General features: G+C 37.9%; 1 protein-coding gene across 1 annotated transcript in view; it reads right to left on the reverse strand.

Annotated features, from left to right (window-relative positions):
* Positions 1-19,781, reverse strand: part of CTNNA2 (catenin alpha 2) — a 1,042,487-nt gene that overhangs the window by 231,862 nt on the left and 790,844 nt on the right. Inside the window, exon 8 of the mRNA XM_019942095.3 lies at positions 7,760-7,912. Within this exon, the coding sequence (XP_019797654.1) occupies positions 7,760-7,912 (153 nt within the window). The remainder of the gene's footprint in view (positions 1-7,759; positions 7,913-19,781) is intronic.

Raw genomic sequence — 19,781 nt, forward strand, 5'->3', positions numbered from 1 at the left:
TGCTGTGTAGGAAGTGGGAGAGGACAGGAAGATGAGCCTGGAGGCTAAAGAGGGGGCCAGATCGTGCAGGCCTTGCAGACTTCCTTGAAATGTTGGTCTTTAACCTGAGAACAAGAGGAAATCACTGAATTGTCTCAGGTAGGGAAATTGCACAGTCTGATTTGCATTTTCGGAAGTTCACTCTGGCTGCTGTGTGCAGAAGGGATGAAGGAGGACCAGGCAGAGGAGAGTGTCCTGTTGGGAGGGCATTGCATTTCCCCAGCTGACAGAGTATGCATCTTGCACTGGGGCTTTTATGGTAGAGATGGGGGAGTAGAAAGAAGAGTAGGCAGATTGACTGAGAGCAAAGCAATGGAAGAAATGTTCATATCTGGAGGTTCTGAAAATAGCTGTATTGATTTTGCATCTCATTTTCCAGATTCACTTTTACTTCTTTGCTGCAATGCAAATTTTGCCCCCACTTTACATCCACTCCACCCCTACTGAGACCATGTTACTTTGGTACTGAGTTGCCATAATTTGCATTGCATTTCTCCAGAAGGCTTGGGCATGAGGTACAGCAGGTGTGCTCTGATCAGCTCCGCACACCCTTAGAGTCGGCCCCACCCTGAAGCCCTGAGCTTACCCTCAGAGGAGATGAGTTACCTGCATTCTGGAGATGAGGAAAAATGACTAAAATTTTTTAAAATTTAGTTCTACTGGTGGTATTTCCTATAGTGGCTGATACTATAGTTCACAAAGCATCATTGTTGACCTGTTAAATTCTCTTAATCAACAAACTCTGGTGCAAATTTACCTAGTCTTTATTAAATGTTACAAACACTGTGGGGAAAAAAACCTTAAAATTTCACTTGTTAAGGCAATTATGAAACTTTACATTATTTTTTCCCATTCATGTTTTGCAAATATTTTCTTTTCACTTAAACTATCTTGGTTGAAGATTTTCTAAAAACTATAACATTATACAATAGGCTTGATACCTTCCATTTACTTCATCGCATTAATCTGTGAATAGCAAATACCAAACTGGTAGAAAATGGCACACAAATATAAGAAAAAATAACATAAAAATAGGTGGAACACTGAACATAAAATAATGAAACTCTATAGTCAAAGGACCAAAACTGCCAACATTAATTTATAGATAGATAATTCCATGTATTCATGCACTCTTCATTCAAAATTATCTGATATATAATTCCTATATGATTTACATTAATGGCAATTTATAGATCCATTAGAGGTTCCCAAACGGGGATCAAACGTGTTCTGGAAGGATTGTGAGGTTGTGTTTGGTGGAAGCAGACCCTTGAAGTAAAGGAACTGTAGGAAGTGGGCAAGGCACAGAGATTTCAATTTAGTCAGAACTGGTTGTATTGATTATATATTTATTTGAGGTATGGTATTCTATTGAATAAAGAAATCTCTGACTAAAAATATTAACAACAACCAAAAACACCCCACAAATTTATCTAAACCAGCTCTCTCGGGGATTTCCACTTCCAGCCATGAAGGAGAAGCCAGTAAGAGACCCACTTTCCTGCTGAGAACAACTAGAAATGCAGAATAAAAATAATTCCCTTGAAAGTATGGGACAGCAGCCAAAGGAGTTAAAACTTAGACTAGATCAAAAAGAGATGCTTGTTGAGAGGGACCCAATTTTCTGCATTTCACTTTTCCTCCCAGGGATTTGCTAATTCTTAGTATGGAAAGAGAAACTGAGATGCCAGGTAGAAGGTAGTTGCTGAGAGGAAGATAATTCAGCAATCTCATAGGGCCAAGGAGGCAAAAACTGGAGTCCAGGACAGCCAAGGGAGCAAAGGCTAGGAGCTAAAGTCCCATAGGAGAAGGGAGACTCAAAGACTGGCCCTTTACTGCAAGTTTTCTTCCACAGTTTTTGCCTATTGTTACAATAGCAACAAACAAAAAGCACACTGAAGGCATACTAAAAGCAAATCATGATGATGGGAAAACAAAAATTGGAGTAAATGCTTCACAGATGAGGCAGGATACTAAATAATACATCTGATTCTCTGTTGGCATCTGGGAAGACAATTCCATAGGACTAGGGAAAATGAAAGGCAGACTAGACCTCAGAAAGAGTATAGACTATCTTCAATCCACTTCACTTGACTGAATTGAGATGGTTTGCCTCTCTGCTGCCCTTCAGATGACAGGATGAATTCTCTCTGGATAGAGAAAACATTATCTAGACTGCTATGGTCTGAATGTTTGTGTCCCCCCAGTATTCATGCATTGAAATCCTAATGCCCGGTGTGATGGTATTAGGAGGTGATGTCTTGAGAGCTTTGTAGGTCATGAAAGTGGAATCTTTATGAATGAGATTACTGTTCTTAATTTTTAACTTTTTATTTTATATTGGAGTATAGCCGATTAACAACGTTGTGACAGTTTCAAGTGCACAGCAAAGCGACCCTGACATACATATATACGTATCCACTCTCCCCCAAACTCCCCTCCCACCCAGGCTGCTACATAACATTGAGCAGAGGTCCCTGTGTTATACAGTAGGTCCTTGTTGGTTATCCATTTTAAATATAGCAGTGTGTATATGTCAATCCCAAACTCTCTAACTATCCCTTCCCCCTACCCTTCCCCACTGGTAATCATAAGTTCGTTCTCTAAGTCTGTGAGTCTGTTTCTGTTTTGTAAATAAGTTCATTTGTATCATTTCTTTTTAGATTCTGCATGTAAGCGATATCATACAATATTTCTCTTTCTCTGTCTGACTTACTTCACTCAGTATGACAATCTCCATTGTCCATTTCACTCTTTTTAATGGCTGAGTAATATTCCATTATATATATATGTACCACATCTTCTTTATCTATTCATCTGTCGATGGACATTTAGGTTGTTTCCATGTCTTGGTTACTGTAAACAGTGTTGCAATGAACATTGGGGTACATGTATCCTTTCAGACCATGTTTTTCTCCAGATAGTGTATAAAAGGGACCCCACAGAGATCCCTCTCCCCTTCCACCATGTGAGAACACAGTGAGAAGTTGCCAGCTATGAACCAGGAAGAGGGCCTTCACCAAAACACATCTATTCTGGGGGCTTGATCTTGGACTTCCCAGCCCCCAGAACTGTGAGAAATATATTTCTGGTTTTACAGGCCATTGAGTTTGTGGTACTCTATTACAGCAGCCTGAATAGATAGACACAGACCCTCTATATTTTTTCATAAGCATGTTTGCCATTCAATCAAAAATTACCCAGTGTACTAAAAATAAATAATAATAATAATCAAGATAAAATCAAATAATAAAAACAGTCACCATAATAAAGTCTCCATTTTGAAAGCCTTAAAAGGCTCCATAATCACTTATTTAAACAAGTACAAATTCAATTAAATGAAACATGGCACATTCCAGTCACCAGGCAAACATCAGAGGTGAATTATAAAGAGTCTTAACTCCATTTTGAATATTTGACTGCTGACAGTGTTTAAGTCTCACTCTTCTCCCTTTTCCTCTTGCTCCACAACTGGGCAAACTGATAGGAAAACCCACCTTTTTTGGATGCCAGTAGGGGAATTTGAAGAAACATTCAAGATCCAGCCCCTCCGTGGAAATCTTGACTCCAGCCCCACAGCTTGATAAAGACCAAAAGCACCTGTTCATCTCTTTGCTGAAGCCACTGTGGACTGGCTTGGGCACCTGCTCTGCTCTCTCTAGAAAGTCCCACTATGTGAGTAAAAGAGCTGTTCATACCCTCTTGGTGGCTGCTGTTGTGTCATCAGTCTTGAAATCCAAGCTGATTTCAGGGGGCAGGGAAAGTTGCCCTCTGTGGGGCAACCACAAAACGGAAACAAAATTGATCCAAATATTGGAGTTCTTTGACTTGGATTTTTAAAATAACTCTGATTAATGTTTTTGTTTGTTTGTTTGTTTGTTTGTTTTTGCGGTACACAGGCCTCTCACTGTTGTGGCCTCTCCCGTTGCGGAGCACAGGCTCCGGACGCGCAGGCTCAGCGGCCATGGCTCATGGGCCTAGCCGCTCTGTGGCATGTGGGATCTTCCCCGACCGGAGCACGAACCTGTCTCCCTGCATCGGCAGGTGGACTCTCAACCACTGCACCACCAGGGAAACCCTTGATTAATGTATTTTTTAAAGGAGATGACCTGATAATGAATTATACCAGAGAACTGGAATCATTTAAAAAAAAATGAATCAACTAGAAATTCTTAAATAAAAATTGAATTCAGTAGATCAGTTTTAAGCATATTGAACACAGATGAGTGAGCTTAAAATTAGGTCAGTAGAAAATAACCAGATGTAAGTATAGCTTAGGAAGAAACTTATAGCCTTAAATGCACATATTTTTAAAATAAGAAGGGTTAAAAATCAATGATATAATTATCCATCTCAAAAAGTTAGAAAAAGAACAGTAAGTTATACCAGAAGAAAGCAGAAAAAAGAAATACAAAGATTGGAGCATAAATAAAATTTAAAGAAAAACAAAATCTACAAAGCTGAAAGCTGTGTTTTAGAAAAGATTATTAAATTGATCAAACTCTTACAAAACTAATCAATTAAAAAAAAGAGAAGACACCAATTAGCCATATGAGGAATGAATAAGAAAGAAAGAAAGAAAGAGTAGTACAAATTCTCACACATTAAAAAAAATTAGAAGACATGGGCAATTTTATGCTGAAAACTTACAAAATTAAATTTAAATAAATTCCTAGAATACAACTTACCAAAGCTGACCCAAAAGGAAATAGAAAATTTAAATAGTCTTAGGTTTTAAAAAAAAAGAACCTGTACTTTAAAAAATCTCCCTCAAATAAATACCCAGGCTCAGATTGCTATATCAGTGAATTCCTCCAAATATTTAAAAAAATATATAATGCCAGTCTTACACATTCATTCACTCCCAGAAAACAGAAAGATGGAATAATTTCTTACTCATTTTTTGAGGGAAAGCATAATTTTGATACCTCTGAAGGAGAATAAAGGAGACAAAAATCATACAACTGTCTCAAAATGTGCAGAAATTTTGTTTGGTATAATTTTATACATATTCATGATTTTTTAAAATCTTAGTGAAGGAATAACAGAAGACAACTAAATTAATCTACTAAAAGTATCTGCAAGAAATCTAGAACAATCAATATAATTAGTGGTAAAATATTTAAATTTTATCACTGTGATCTAAAAGTAACAGAAATATCTATTACCACAATATCGATCTGAACATCTGGCTAGTGCAATAATGCAAGGAATAAACAAGATACAAGGACTGGAAAAAAAGAAATACGACTGTCATAATTTTCAGACAGCATGATTGTGTATACAGAAAATCCTAAAGGCTACAGTCAAAATTTGGCATTAGTAAGTGAATTTATCAAGTTAATGGATATGAAAATCAATATATCAACCAAATTTTTCATATTATAGACACAAAAACTAAGGCCCAGAAAAGTGCCCAAGTCCATACAGACACTTTCAAAATGGAAAAATGGTGACTCTCAGCCCAGCACTCAAGTTTTCTTACATGTATGCATCAGCAATGAAGCACTTGTTTGAAGTACATAAGCTACAGAAATGTTTTCAATTCCTGTTCACCTCTAATCAAACACAGGCTAGTGCATACCCTAGCCATGGCACCTCCCGGGTATCAAGAAATTCTAAAATGCTGCTGCAGTGACCACACAGCGGGAAGGAAAGGAACAACTAAGGGAAGCAAATCAGCAACGGTCTGAAATGTGGAGTCTGAAAGACATGAAGCTGCTGCTTCTGGCACAAGTTGTGGATCAAGGATCACCCAGAGTGGCTGGATTCCCCTTCAGTGAAACCTACAGATGGGATGAAGGGAAATGGTGGGTGTGTCCAGGTCTATCACAGGAGAAGGGAGAAAGAGTAGACGAGTGGGCTACTTGGTCCTGGCCTCACATTTACACAGGGAATCAAGCTTGAACTTCAAACATCATCTACAAATGAGGTTGCACACAGAATTACAGAAAGACACTGACAGGACTGAAAGTAGGAGATGTTTATCATATAACTTTGAAGTCATGTCCTTTGCTTCGTCCTTAATGCCTACGACACTATGAATTAACATTCTCTATAAATTCTGCAGTTATCATGTAAATACTGTGATTATATGTATGGGATGATGTATCTGTAGGTTAATATTATTATTTATTACATACAAATATTTTAAACTTTTGTAGCACTCATTCAGCATTCTTTCTTTCCTCCTCTTCCTCTCTGTGTCCTTCTACCCCTTTTTCTCCTTCTTTACCTGCTCTTTCTCAAAATAACAGAAAGGGCCAGAACTTCCAAGGCAACCTTGGAAAGACTCTGGATTCTTCAATGGCCAGTTTGGAGCTTGGAATTTCTGTGTAGAATGTGAAGACTAATAGGGTGCTTGCCCCATCCGTGGGGACAGAGCCAGAAAGACTGTCTTGATATTATAAGTATGACCCTATCTTTAGCTCTAGTCTGGTGTCACCTCAAGACACTGGAGCTATGGTAGGAAGTTCAAGGGTTTTATTTTAGTAGTTTCAGCTTTTGCATGTTCAGCTTGCCAACTGCTGTCATGGGTGATATCTCAGCCTGTGTCCTAGAGGACCAGGGGCCTCCTCGAGGCTTGATGTAGGACTTCCTGCAGGCTGAGTGTTCAGCCCCAGAAGCGACAGCAGTGCTGGATTAACCAAAGAGTGAACCAAGCACATGCTTAGGGCACAATTAAATTGGAGCACAACCCCATCACTCACTGCAAGAAAAATGGAGAGGATTTCATATCTGATGAACTTATTCAGAATTTAATTTTGCCATCCAAAGAAAATAAAAAGTAATTTATTTAATTTTTAGCTTGCATTTAAGTTGTCTGCAGTTTTGAGTAATTTTATTTTATTTTTGAGTTACAGTGGGGCTATACCAGAGTTTTTGTTGCTGTTTTTGCTGTTGTTTCTAAGTACTCAGACCCTGAAAAAGTTTTAACCTGGCTCTGATAACCATTCCCTTAATTTGCCAGGACCCTTGCCCTCCTTGACTCTTTTTCTCTATCACACACATTTCCTGTTCAGCATCTCTCTTTTCTATGTAGCCCCACATCACTCAATCCAACCTTTGCCAAGCTGTTGGTTTTCAACTCTTAGATTTAGGCAGTCTGGTTAACATTTCACTTTTATTTTGTTTCCCCTGAACAATATTTTTTCTCAAAAATCACACAGCACAATTTTGCATTTATAAAGCAACTCCCACAGATGTCTCTAACACAGAGAATATACTTAGGACCTGAACTTACACTCCTACTACTGCCCCAAGATCCTTCACCAGGAGTTCAGACATCTCTTATAGGGAGGGGGGATTGATTTTTACATGTTCATAATGTGGCCAGCTAATCCAGGCTTAGGTGAGTGGAGTGGAGATGGGGACGAAAAGGGAACAGTGTTTAAATCTCCTTTTGGCAATTTTAATTCTCTTCCCTCTAATCAAACCTGGTCTTCAGAACTTTGGAGGGTCCTTTCTATTGCTCCTGTTTCAGCCTCTGCTTATTGTTCAGGAAAATTAGCAGACATGTTTCAGAACACGTTTAGAATTAATTGTCTAATACAGAGAGGAGAGATTACTGAAAACCTGTTTCCTTTGCAAGGGATGGAGTCAACAGAAAATAAAAGAAAGATCCAGGAAAACCATAGAAGGATGGCCTGTTGAAATTCCAAGAGACATGTAGAGATTAAACCCACTGATAAATTCTAGTCTTGGGCCTCTCTTGACTTACCTCCACCAGCTTGTTGGCATGCTCGCGGAAAACCTGGGCGTATTCCTTCACTTCTTTCTCATTCCCACTTTTTGCAGCCTCAATGAGAACTAGCAAAGGGACGTTGGTTTCCAAGAAGGAATCAGATATGTGATCCATCACTGCTTTCCGAAGCTACAGTGAAAACAAAAACAGAGACACACACAATTAAGGAACAGAGGAATTGTCTATTTGAGCGTATTACTCATTTAGCCATATGAATTATATCACTGCCTGGAAATAGTTTTTCTAAAGTCCCAGTTCTCATGGTCCACAGGCATAACATTCCAACTCTCTTTTTAATCTTGCTGGTGCTTATCACATCAAAGGAATGCAAAGAGATATGACTGATGAATGATTCTGAATTAACTGTATTGTAGGTCAACTTGAAAGTTGACCTACACGTGGCCTGTAGCTCATTACATTATAAGCTCTCCTTATCAAAGTTCTGCTCTCATCCTTCATTGGCCAAATGTCTCCCTTCAGGTTTTGAATCTTGATTCAGCTCAAAAACTTGTGCTCTTTAGAAAAAGGAGAAATCTAGGCATCATTCAACAGGTGGGGAGAACTTTAGGTGAACTGGGCCTTGAAGCCACCCTAAAACCTTACCGCTCTGCAGTCTCCTACCCTTTATAGATCCACTGTTTGTATTTAATGGAGGTGGAAACATGAAACATCTAACGATATCAAAAATGTGTCTGCCCAGATGCCATGATGATATAGTTGCTGTGCTCCAAAAAGAAGTACTGACAATTATTCTTCAGGGTAAGTTAGAATAAACATACCCAAATTTCTAACAGTGCATAATTACACATCATTCCCACATTGTTAAAATGGGAAGCAGGGCAGCTGCATGAAAATGAAATGAAAGTGTACTGACCAATTACCTTAGTGCTGCTTTGTTCATAACTGTCAGAATGTATACAGGGAAAAAACACCCCAAATACAAGTAAATACGAGAGAAGATGATAAACAATGTGTATATTTTCCAAACAAATATTCCTATTCAGGAGTATTCAGGCAAATCTTTTGATAAGGTGATACACATACATATTTATCATTGGTCAGAGGAAAATTTTGCACAAATCTCGGTTCCTTTTTGCACTAATTACCATAAAGTATGCATGTGTGTATGTGTAGCTTAGTTTTGGTTCAACTCTGGATTGAGTTGGACATTTCACCATATAAAATATAACAAAGCCTATGGAAAATTAACATTAATTAGTTACTCATTTAGCAAGGTGTGTTAAATTTCTGCTTGAGAATAATGTTTTTATTAGTGAACCCATATATTCTGGGTATATATGATGTGTCAGACAACTAAGGTTAACCAAGATCTTTACATATTACATTACTTAATCCTCACAACAATAGTATGAGATAGGGACTATTCTTATGCCAGTTTTTCAAATGAAGAAAGTGGGACTTGGAAAAGTTAAATAACTTGCCTGCCATCATAAGGTGGCAAGTAGCAGAAGCCACTATGAAAAACTCTGAAAGGGACAGTGCAGTGGACACTTGAAACTGACCTGGCTTGGCTCTCTTCCAGGACAGAAACCCTCATGAAGGAGAAACTACTGGGAGTGAAATCAAAATTGAACTGGATGGGGACAACAGAGATAAAAGAAAGGGAAAGTCCAAGTAAAGTGGGGACAATTGTCAGAGCCAGGCTATCTCACCAGTCAAGCCACTGTGTTGTTTTTTTAACCTTAAAATTTTTATTTTGGTAGAATATATATAGCATAAAGTTTTCCATTTTAACCATTTTTAAGTGTACAATTCGGTGTCATTAATTAGCTTCACAATGTTGTACAACCAACACCATCATATAGTTCCAAAATATTTCCATCACCCCAAATAGAATTGTATAAACATTAAGCAAAAATTCCCCATGCTTCCCTCCTCCCAGCCCCTGATAAATCTACTCTCTGTCTCTATGAATTTGCCTATTCTAGAACATTCATATAAGTGAAATCATACAGTATTTGTCATTTTGTGTCTAAGCCACTGTACTTTTAAATGTTACACAAAAGTAACAGGAGTGAGAGCTCTGTGAAGCTAGAAGACCCATCTGCTCTTCTAGCCTCTGTCTAAACCTTCAGGAAGATTGAGTTCACATAAAAATGAACAACTTGAAATCATCAAGGTCAAAACTCACATAAAATTATTATAAGAAAAATATATCATCTCTACACAAACTAAAAGCATGCCAGAAAAATATGCCTGTAAAACAAATTAAAACTGTAATCTACTATTTCAAACATATTAAAATACACTAAAAATTGATGCAAGATATGAAAGAACATAAATTAGAAAAGAAGAAATTATAGGATGAGGTCATGAAACTCAGAAAAGAATTATAAATAAAAGAAAAATCATTTGAAGACTAAACAAGAATGAATAAACACAATTGCAAATGCCTCAAGAGAAATAAAAAGAGAAAACAAGGAAAAATTTTTACCCAAAATAAATTTTTGGAAAAGAGATTTAAAAAATTTGAGTAAAGGTGACAAATATTGGAGATAGGCAAAGAAAATTCAATTTATGGCTACTAGAGGTCCCTAAAGAAGAAAATCAAAGCAAGAAAACAGAAAGAATACTAAGAACTCTAATTCATGAAAGTTTTCCTCAATATATATATATAAAATTTTCAATTAAAGTGTTATTATATAAATATAATCACTTACATATTTATTTTATATAATTATTTTAAAATATATAAATTATATTCTTTATACATTCAATGTAGAAATATATATTCTATATAGAAATATATATTATATATATATAAACTATTTTCTGAAAAAGCGTATCATGTACTTGAGAAGAGTGACCTATACTATCAACCAAGAAAACTGGATTCTAAAGAAAAAAGGGGTAAATCCTTATGTACTTAGGCAAATAGAGCAAGTGACTTATAAAGGAAAGAAAATCAGATGATGACCAGACTTTTCAACAGCAAAGCTTTTGCCAGAAGAAAATGAAATACCATATTTAAGATACTCAAGGGAAGAAAATATGAGCTAAGAATTTTATAACCAGCAAAACTGACTTTCAAGGATATAAGCCACAGACCAAACTTGATCAACATGCAAGAACTCAGAAAATATTGTTTCTATGAGACTTAGGGAATCTGTTAGAGAACGAACTTTACCTGGCAAAATAACTAGAAAAACATCAACATAATATCTAGAAAAACATAAGTACTGGCAGTGAGCATTCAATATATACATGTTTATAGAACTAAGAATATAGGATAGTCAAATGGGAGAGAGTATAATATAAAATGGAAGTATGCTCTGGCAATGAAGAGGTAAAAATGAAAAGAGAAAGGGAATAGGATATTTTTTGTGAAAAGATTTTAACTATCTTATGTAATTTTAATTATAATGGTACTATGAAGATTGCTATTCTAACACTATTGTGTTTCAAGGTAAAATAAAGCAAACAGTTATGAAAGTTTATTTCTCATCTCTTGTGTTCTTGCTAACCAGAAGTGTTGGTGTGGAAGAAAGACAATGTAATATAGAAGAGGTTAAGGAAAAACCCTATAATCCTAGATCTGAAGTAGAAATATCAGTATGAACACATGAGATTTTAAAGTGAAAACACATACACACACACACACACATACACACACATACAATTTCCAAGTTCTGTCCAATGAAAAGGTCTAAGAACAATGGCCAGCCCAGTAGCAATGAACATCTTGAAATACAATTTTCCCCTAAACCAAACTAGGACTTCTTAGAGAAATGGTTGATTCCAATTTCTTTGGGGCTAGAAATATACAAATAGCCTGGAATATCTTATTATACCAGACAGCAAAGAGAGATCAAAGACTAGGGTCATGTAAAAATAACTCAGGGGGCTCCCACTTGGCCAAAGACTAGACAATTTAAACGTCACAAAGAATAAAAATTCCAGTGTCTTGAAACCCATCAAATATGTTTAAATGAGTTTATAATAACTAAAATATAATAATAATTAATTGGTCACCTTCAGAGGATGACAAAGAACCGATTCATTTATCTTGGAAGAATCAAGAATACATCTTGCCTTTCCTACATGAACTGAAATTCTTTGTAACGAGGAAAATGTCTGTCTATAAATTTAGTCCACTTAATAAATGAAGACAAAATGATAGAATATCACCATTTTGCAACCTTTAATGAATTAAGACATCAGACAATGAACAATAGTGGTTGAAAACACCACAAAAAAGATACAACAATTTAAGAATTGTGAATCACTATATTGTACACCCATAACTTATATAATATTGTATATCAACTATACTTCAATTTAAAAAAAGAGAGAGAGAACCAGACATTATGTGCCTTCTGATGAAACAGCACAATCCCAAGTATGGTGATGCCAAAGGGATCAAACTTGAACATGGTAGAAGCTCTGGATCCCCTAGGTGGTTTACACAAAATATAGAAGACAGAATAACATATGGGACTGCATCACACATATCTATTCAGCTAAATGCAAACTCTGGAAACCTTACAGTACAAACCATCCGGGTTCCTCAACAGATAGATTATAAGCAAAAGAAAGGGATGGAAGGGGATGCAACAGATTAAGAGATTAAAACATAAATCCCCAAACGTGGGCAAACCTAAACTATATCATCTGAAGATGAATATCAGAGGAATGAATACCACAAAGGAAAGGAAGTGAGCATTCTCAAAGTCAGGATAATGTTGCTTTTTGAGGGAGGCAGGAAATATAAAAGGCGTTTCTACGGAGGCTGGCAAAGTCTATTTCTTGACCTGGGTAGTAGTTACAAGAGTGTTTGCATAATGATAATACTTATTGTGTGTGGATTTCTATATCTATGCTTTATTTTATAATTAAAAATTTCAAAAAAAAGGAAACATTTCTCATGCACACTTTTCCAATTTTATCTAGATGGAATACAGCCATGACCCCAAGGTGACCTGGGAAGCCATGAATTGAAGATGGTGTACAACCCCTGTTCCCCCCAATCAACCTACACCTGAATACATGGAGCAGAGCTTCCCAGTGTTCTGTCACTGGCCCAGTATTGTTACATGATTAAGAATGCAATTCTATTTTGTTGGAGCTGTTGCACATTTTGAAGTTTATTAGTTATAGTAGTTGGTCTGTTCTAACTTAACTAGAACACGTTGAAACAGATCTCTTTTTTTTCCTGCCAATTCTGTCTTCTTTTAGGCTACCTTTCCTTCCCTTGATTCTTCCTACTTAAAAGGTGGGCCCCAGGCCAGTATCATTGCCATTTCCTGGGAGTTTGTTACAAAATCAAGCCTCAGGCCCATCCCAGACTTCCATTTCAATCAGAATCTGCATTTTAATAAAAAGCCTAGGTGATTCCTATGCACAATAAAGTTTGAAGAGCACCGCCCTAGAAGACCTATCGTATCAGTTAAGTTCTTAGTTGCAAGCATTAGAAACTGATTTTGGAAGGTTTAAGCAGAAAAGCTCTCCTGTTAGTTGAAAGAAAGAACAGAATACAAAAATGTTAGGACAGGGTTTCCCTGGTGGCGCAGTGGTTAAGAATCCACCTGCCAGTGCAGGGGACAAGGGTTCGAGCCCTGGTCTGGGAAGATCCCACATGTCACGGAGCAACTAGATCCATGCGCCACAACTACTGAGCCTGCACTCTAGAGACTGCAAGCCACAACTACTGAGCTCACGCACCACAACTACTGAATTCCACGTGCCTAGAGCCCGTGTGCCACAACAAGAGAAGCCACCACAATGAGAAGTCCGCGCACCACAACGAAGAGTAGCCCCTGCTCGCCGCAACTAGAGAAAGCCCGCATGCAGCAACAAAGACACAACACAGCCAAAAATAAAATTAAAAAATAAATAAATTTATAAAAAAACTGTTAGGACACTGTGTCTTTATGTCATTAGCTTCTGATGCAAAGTCTTAGGCAAATGAAACTGATTTTTATCTGAGTGAAATACAGACCCAAACTCTGGGTCATGTGTAAACATCTAGTTGCAAGGGTGAAGGAGGAAGGTGTTGGGAGGAAAGCACTTTGTAAAAACAAGTGTTCTGGCCACTTTAGCTTCTTATATACCAAAATTTATATAATGAGGAATTCCCCAAACATAGGGAAGGAATTCAGATGCTGACTCAAAACCAAAAAATGGCCAATAAAGAATAGATCTGGTAGAATAATAATTCAGGTATTCAAGCATGGGTGGAAGGTGGAAAAAATAATATATTTGTAGGAAAAAATTAAAGGTGAAGGGTTGTCTGTAAGGAACAATATCAGAAACTATGGTCTGGGACAGGAATGGCAAGTATACTGCCACATTTCCTTGCTATGCCTACACCAGACATGACTAATCAATCAGTGTTCTTTTATTCTGAGCTCAAATACCATTTCATAATCCTTCTTAGGACAGTGTTCCAGATACCTAATGCCAATAAATCCTATTTCTTCTGCAGAAGGAAAGCTTTCTTTCTTTGCTGAATCTTACCTGCAATTTAAGTGTTTTTGCATGCAAACCTTTCGGTGGAATTGTCTCCGAGCATCTGACAATCCAGTGCCATCTTGATTTTTCAGAAATAAGAGTTAACACCCAGATCTAGGCTGGGCTCATGATATTTAAGAAGTGGCTGATTGTTTTAACATGTCTTATCATTTAGACAGATGTTTAGAAAAATCTTGTTAAGAATAATAGTATTCACTTCACTGCAATGATGTAAGATACACCAATCAAGGTCAAATTCAGGGTAGATCGTGATTTTAAATGGGCTCAAAACTTTGAACCTTAAATCTTTCCATGGATACAGCTGCTCTGGGCTCTTCACAATCACTGACACATTTTACCATATTTCCTTAAGCTTTGGGGTGTAATTGTTATTAAAAATGAAATATCAAAACAACAAAGTGTCTGGGCCAGGAGCCATCTAGCCTAGGGGCTTGACAAGAATTAAGCCTCATTAAGTCAGGCAAATTTTAGCCAGTCTGAAGGTCAATTAAGGTAATCAGTCAGTGCAGTAATCCACCCAAAACCACTTTAATAAGCTAAGGTGCTGCCAATGCACACAGTGCACTGGTAATGACAGCACTGCTCACAGTTTGGGATGGGGGTGGGGGCAGCTGTGGGGGGAGCAGAGGCATATCTATGAAGCTTGTGCAAGAGCACTCAGAGAATAATCACTTTTTTTCCCCTTTATTTTATTTTCTTTATGAGAAACACATAAAATCCTTTGGTCATTCTATTCATTATCCTGATGGCACTATCTTCTGTGAAGCAAAATCATTTTAATTGGGATACCAGCTTCTTTCCTTAATGAAACCAATTACTCCTCTAAAAAAAAGAAAAAAAAGAAGAAGAACAGTTCATCAGGCTTCATGCTTTTCTCCATATACCCCTCTCCCCAGTTCAGGCCCTAGTGAATCAATTCAAAGCACAACTGTCATCATGAGAAACACCAATGTGCATGGCCCTAAATAACAAACACAGGATGGTTTAGTTTAGTCAGATAAACAGTCCATGCCCTCTAGATTTCTCCTCTAGGAGTGCTGATGCAGTCAAGATAACAGTTGATACATATCTTGCTGATGGATTAAAAAGCACTGAGTAGATAACTGTAGTAGATTTGTTATATGAATGGCCCCATTCTTCACCCTCCTCTACTCAAGCCCATTGCCATGTAACTCTGTATTGTCTGCCTTCTCTGGCTCTGAGCTGGGCCATGTGGCATGCTTAGGGTCAATGGATGTTGACCATTATGATGCATGCAGGGGTGACTTTGCTTGGTCCAGTGGACTTGCTTGGTTTAGTTAGTCTGCCATTCTCATGAGTAGGACATGCCTAGGCTAGACTGCTTGTCCCAGGAGGAGGGAGACAAACATGTGGAATAGAACTAAGTCACCTCAGTCATTCCCATCAAGACCATCTTAGGTCAGTGAAGAGCAACTGAACCCATACACGTGAAAAGGCTTGACTAAGGTGACCATCTTCGACTACTGAGCAACAAATGCTATTTCTGCATGCCATTGAGATATTATACTGCACTACTGTGACAAGAGATGACTGATAATATACATATTAAACTAGAATAAGTTTTTGTGGTCACTGAACCATTTTTGGGGGGAGACACCATCAAAATAAATTTCTGATCAATCAGTTGACTGGTTGGTGTCATTCTAACTCAGTTCTTTGGCCAAAAGTGCTGGATTAACAGTACATGTACAATTATAAGCTCTGGACTATGTTTAAAAACATCACAGCTGCAATTTCTTATTTGTATACATTTAACAAATTATTTAGTTTGAAATTGTACTGAAAACACAAGTCTTGGGGACTAGGACAGGGAAGGGTTGGTCAGGGATCATCCTGAAGAATAGCAGCAGGTACTTGGCTCCTTCTGCTGGCTCCACTTTCTGTCCCAGTATGCACAGCACCATACCAAAGTCCCCTTCTTACTCCACAGTAGGCAAGGGCAATTCCTTTCATGGGGAGAATGAAATACTGCCTTAGGATCCCAGGCAGTCCTGGGTCATCATGGATCTCCAGATGGCCTCAATCCAGCATGTACAGCAGCTTTCCTTAGTGCTGGTAAAAATGTTAGCAGAACATGGAGCCCATAATCACTTGAGGCAATACAAGGAAGCAAAAGAGAGATTGGTGGAATGGAGGGTAAATGCAGAAGGCAGAAGTGGATTGCAGCAGTGGGCCATGGAGAAAAGGTGGCAAAAAGGGGAGCAGGAAAGGATTGGGGAAAATTAGTATGTCATATTAGCAGACTTTAATGCTTATTTTGTGTCAGACACTGTTCTAAATGCTTGGAATAACTCAGTTATTCCTCTGACAAGACCTGGGTACTATTTTCTCCATTTTATAGGTGAGGAAACTGAGGCAATTGAATGTTACTTGTCCATATTCACATGGCTGATAAGTGGCAGTGGCAGGATTTGAACCCAGGCTGGCCCCAGAGTTCACGCTCTGAACTAGTAGTATATGCAACCGCTCCTTTGTCTAAATTTTTCCAGCTTTGCATACATTATTGACTGAAAGCAAAGGTATATAGATACTGATGGTCCATCAAATTCCAGGAACATACGTGATCCAGCTTTCTGGATGATGAGTGAAGTGCATGAAGAATTCTAGAAGACTCCCCCAGGATAATAAAAGAAAAAAAAAAAAAAAAGAAAACCCCAGTAGAGAGGATGAGAAACAGACCCAGGGGCAGATGGATATCCCAAGAGGGAGTAAGTTATCCCTCCAGAGGAAGAAGTGATGCTGAGTCCTAATGAATCCCCATTCCAGGAGCTGAAAGGGACCTCCTGTATATTCACTATGAGACTCTGTGACTTCCTGGGGCTTTATGAGTCTGTAAAGAAAAAAAAAAAAAAAAATGGAGGACTCATGGGTCAAGATATGTCTACTGCAAAAACATGTCCATGGGTCATACTTGCTTTTATGTAACTATCTTATTAAAACCTTTTGGTCAAAGTGCTTTTTTCTTTTTTTTTGCGGTATGCTGGCCTCTCACTGCTGTGGCCTCTCCCGTTGCAGAGCACAGGCTCCGGACGCGCAGGCTCAGAGGCCATGGCTCACGGGCCCAGCTGCTCCACGGCATGGGGCATCTTCCCGGACTGGGGCACGAACCCGTGTCCCCTGCATCGGCAGGCGGACTCTCAACCACTGCGCCACCAGGGAAGCCCTGTTGAAGTGTTTTAAAACAGTAAATTGTCAGATTCTCAACAAAGGCTCAAGTCAGCAGAAGTGAGAGTCCTCCCAGAAATGATTGGGATTCACTTCCCCTGCTTTCAGATGGTAATTATGGTATGTATGAAAATCTATAAACCAGGTGGTGACAGAGGTTAGAATGGATTTGCATTATTATAGAGATATCTTTGAAAGGTGCAGATGAAGGTTAGTACTGTGACAATCTAGCATTCTAGTTTTTTTCTCATTCTTAAGAGTTTTAGGATCAAATCATATTCATCCTAAATATATCTATCTATTACATAGTCCATGAGCAAAGGCACATCCAAAATTGAGAGCCAGAGTCCTAAGCAGCCAGGACCAGGGACACCTTGAACTTGGTATCATCCAGCAAGTGCAGGGACTCATAAATACTGCCTTCATTAGCTCATGAGCCCTGTGATTTGTGTCTCTGATGAATAGGGGCACAATTTTTTGACCCCTCCAGTAAACAGGCAATGTAATTCCTCTGTAAATTGACTATTAGAATGGTTTAAATGCCCTTGCCTACAAGCTGAAAGGCATAGTTAACACTTTTTACATAAGCTAGAAGACCAAAATTTAGCTATCAATCAACCAGGGCAGAAAGGAATGACTTGACAAAATCATTCGTTAAGTCTGACAGGAGTCAAGAACACAAGGCTTTCTTCCAATTATTTAAATGTATGTGTGGCAAGGGAATATTAATTGCCTAAGACAAGACACTTAAAGGTATTAGCTCAGCACTACCAGTCTATTTTACCCAATTAGTGCTATTCATCAATGTAAACAACTACATTTTCTTCAGCAAACCAAAAGAAATACAGTTGATGGATCACAACTATTCTAACAATTCACCTTCTTATTTCATAAGAGGGCAGAGTGATTAAAGGATAGAGTTTAACTCACAAACTCAAGAAGAAGAATAAACTGTCTCAAAAATGACCAAAATGGTCTGCCAATGGGGTGGGACATGAGGAAGGTATGATGTGTATTGAGCCACTTTCAAATAGATACTGCAAAAGTGTTTTGCACAAAGTTTAAAAATCTGCAACCATTTGATGAATATGAAACAGTTCTCTGAAAAAGACAGTTCAAGAAAAACATGGCTCTCCCCAGACAACAAGAATCAGAGAAGCTTAAACTTGGATGAGATTTTGAAGGCTGTATGCCCAATTTTAATCTAACCAATGAAAGGACATCTCTGCAAATCTTTTTAATGGGTAGACATTCATTCTTTCTCTAATTTCAGTGTTATTGAGATAAAATTGAGATTAAAATAAAATTGTAAGATATTTAAAGAGTACATCGTGGTGATTTGATATACATATACATTGTGAAAGGATTCCTCCCATCTAGTTAATTAACATATCCATCACCTCGCATACCTTTTTTTTGGTCAGAAATTTAAGTTCTACTCTCTTAGAAAATTTCAATTTTACAGTACAGTGTTATTAACTATAGTCACTTTATTATTTACATGAGACTCTCAGACCTTATTCATCTCACAGGTTAAAGTTTGTACCTGTTTACCAACCTCTCCCCATTCTCCCATCCTCCAGCCCCTTGCACCCACTTTTCTATTTTCCACATTTACGAGTTTGACTTTTTTCTTTAAGATTCCACATATAAGTGATACCATGCAGTATTTGTCTTTCTTAGTTTGGCTTATGTCACTTAGCATAATGCCCTCAAGGCTCATCTATATTGTCACAAATGGCAGAATTTCCTACTTTCTCATGGCTGAGTAATATTCCATTTTGTGTGTGTGTGTGTGTGTGTGTGTGTGTGTGTGTGTGTGTATGTGTGTGTGTGTGTGAGTTTTATATATATCTCACATCTTCTTTATCCATTCTTCTGTTGATGGACACTTAGATTGCTTCCATATCTTGACTATTGTCAATAATGTTGCATGGACATGGGAGTTCAGATATTTCTTTGATATTCTGTTCTCATTTCTTTTGGATATATATCCAGAAGTAGAGGAGCAGATCATATGGTAGTTCTATTTTTACCTTTTTGAGGAATCTCCATACTGTTTTCCACAGTGGTTGCACCAGCTTATACTCCCACCACCTCACCAACACTTGTTATCTCTGGCCATCATAACAGGTATGAGATGATATCTCATTGTGGTTTCGATTTGCATTCCCCTGATGATTAGCTATGTTGAGCATGTACCTGTTGGCCATTTGTATGTCTCTTTGGAGAAATGACTACTTGGGTTCTCTGTCCATTTTTAATGGGATTGTTTCTTTTCCTGCTGTTGAGTTGTATGAGTTCTTTGGATATTTTGGAT

Source organism: Tursiops truncatus, chromosome 14 (assembly GCF_011762595.2).
Source record: "Tursiops truncatus isolate mTurTru1 chromosome 14, mTurTru1.mat.Y, whole genome shotgun sequence".
Taxonomy (NCBI): Eukaryota; Metazoa; Chordata; class Mammalia; order Artiodactyla; family Delphinidae; genus Tursiops; species Tursiops truncatus.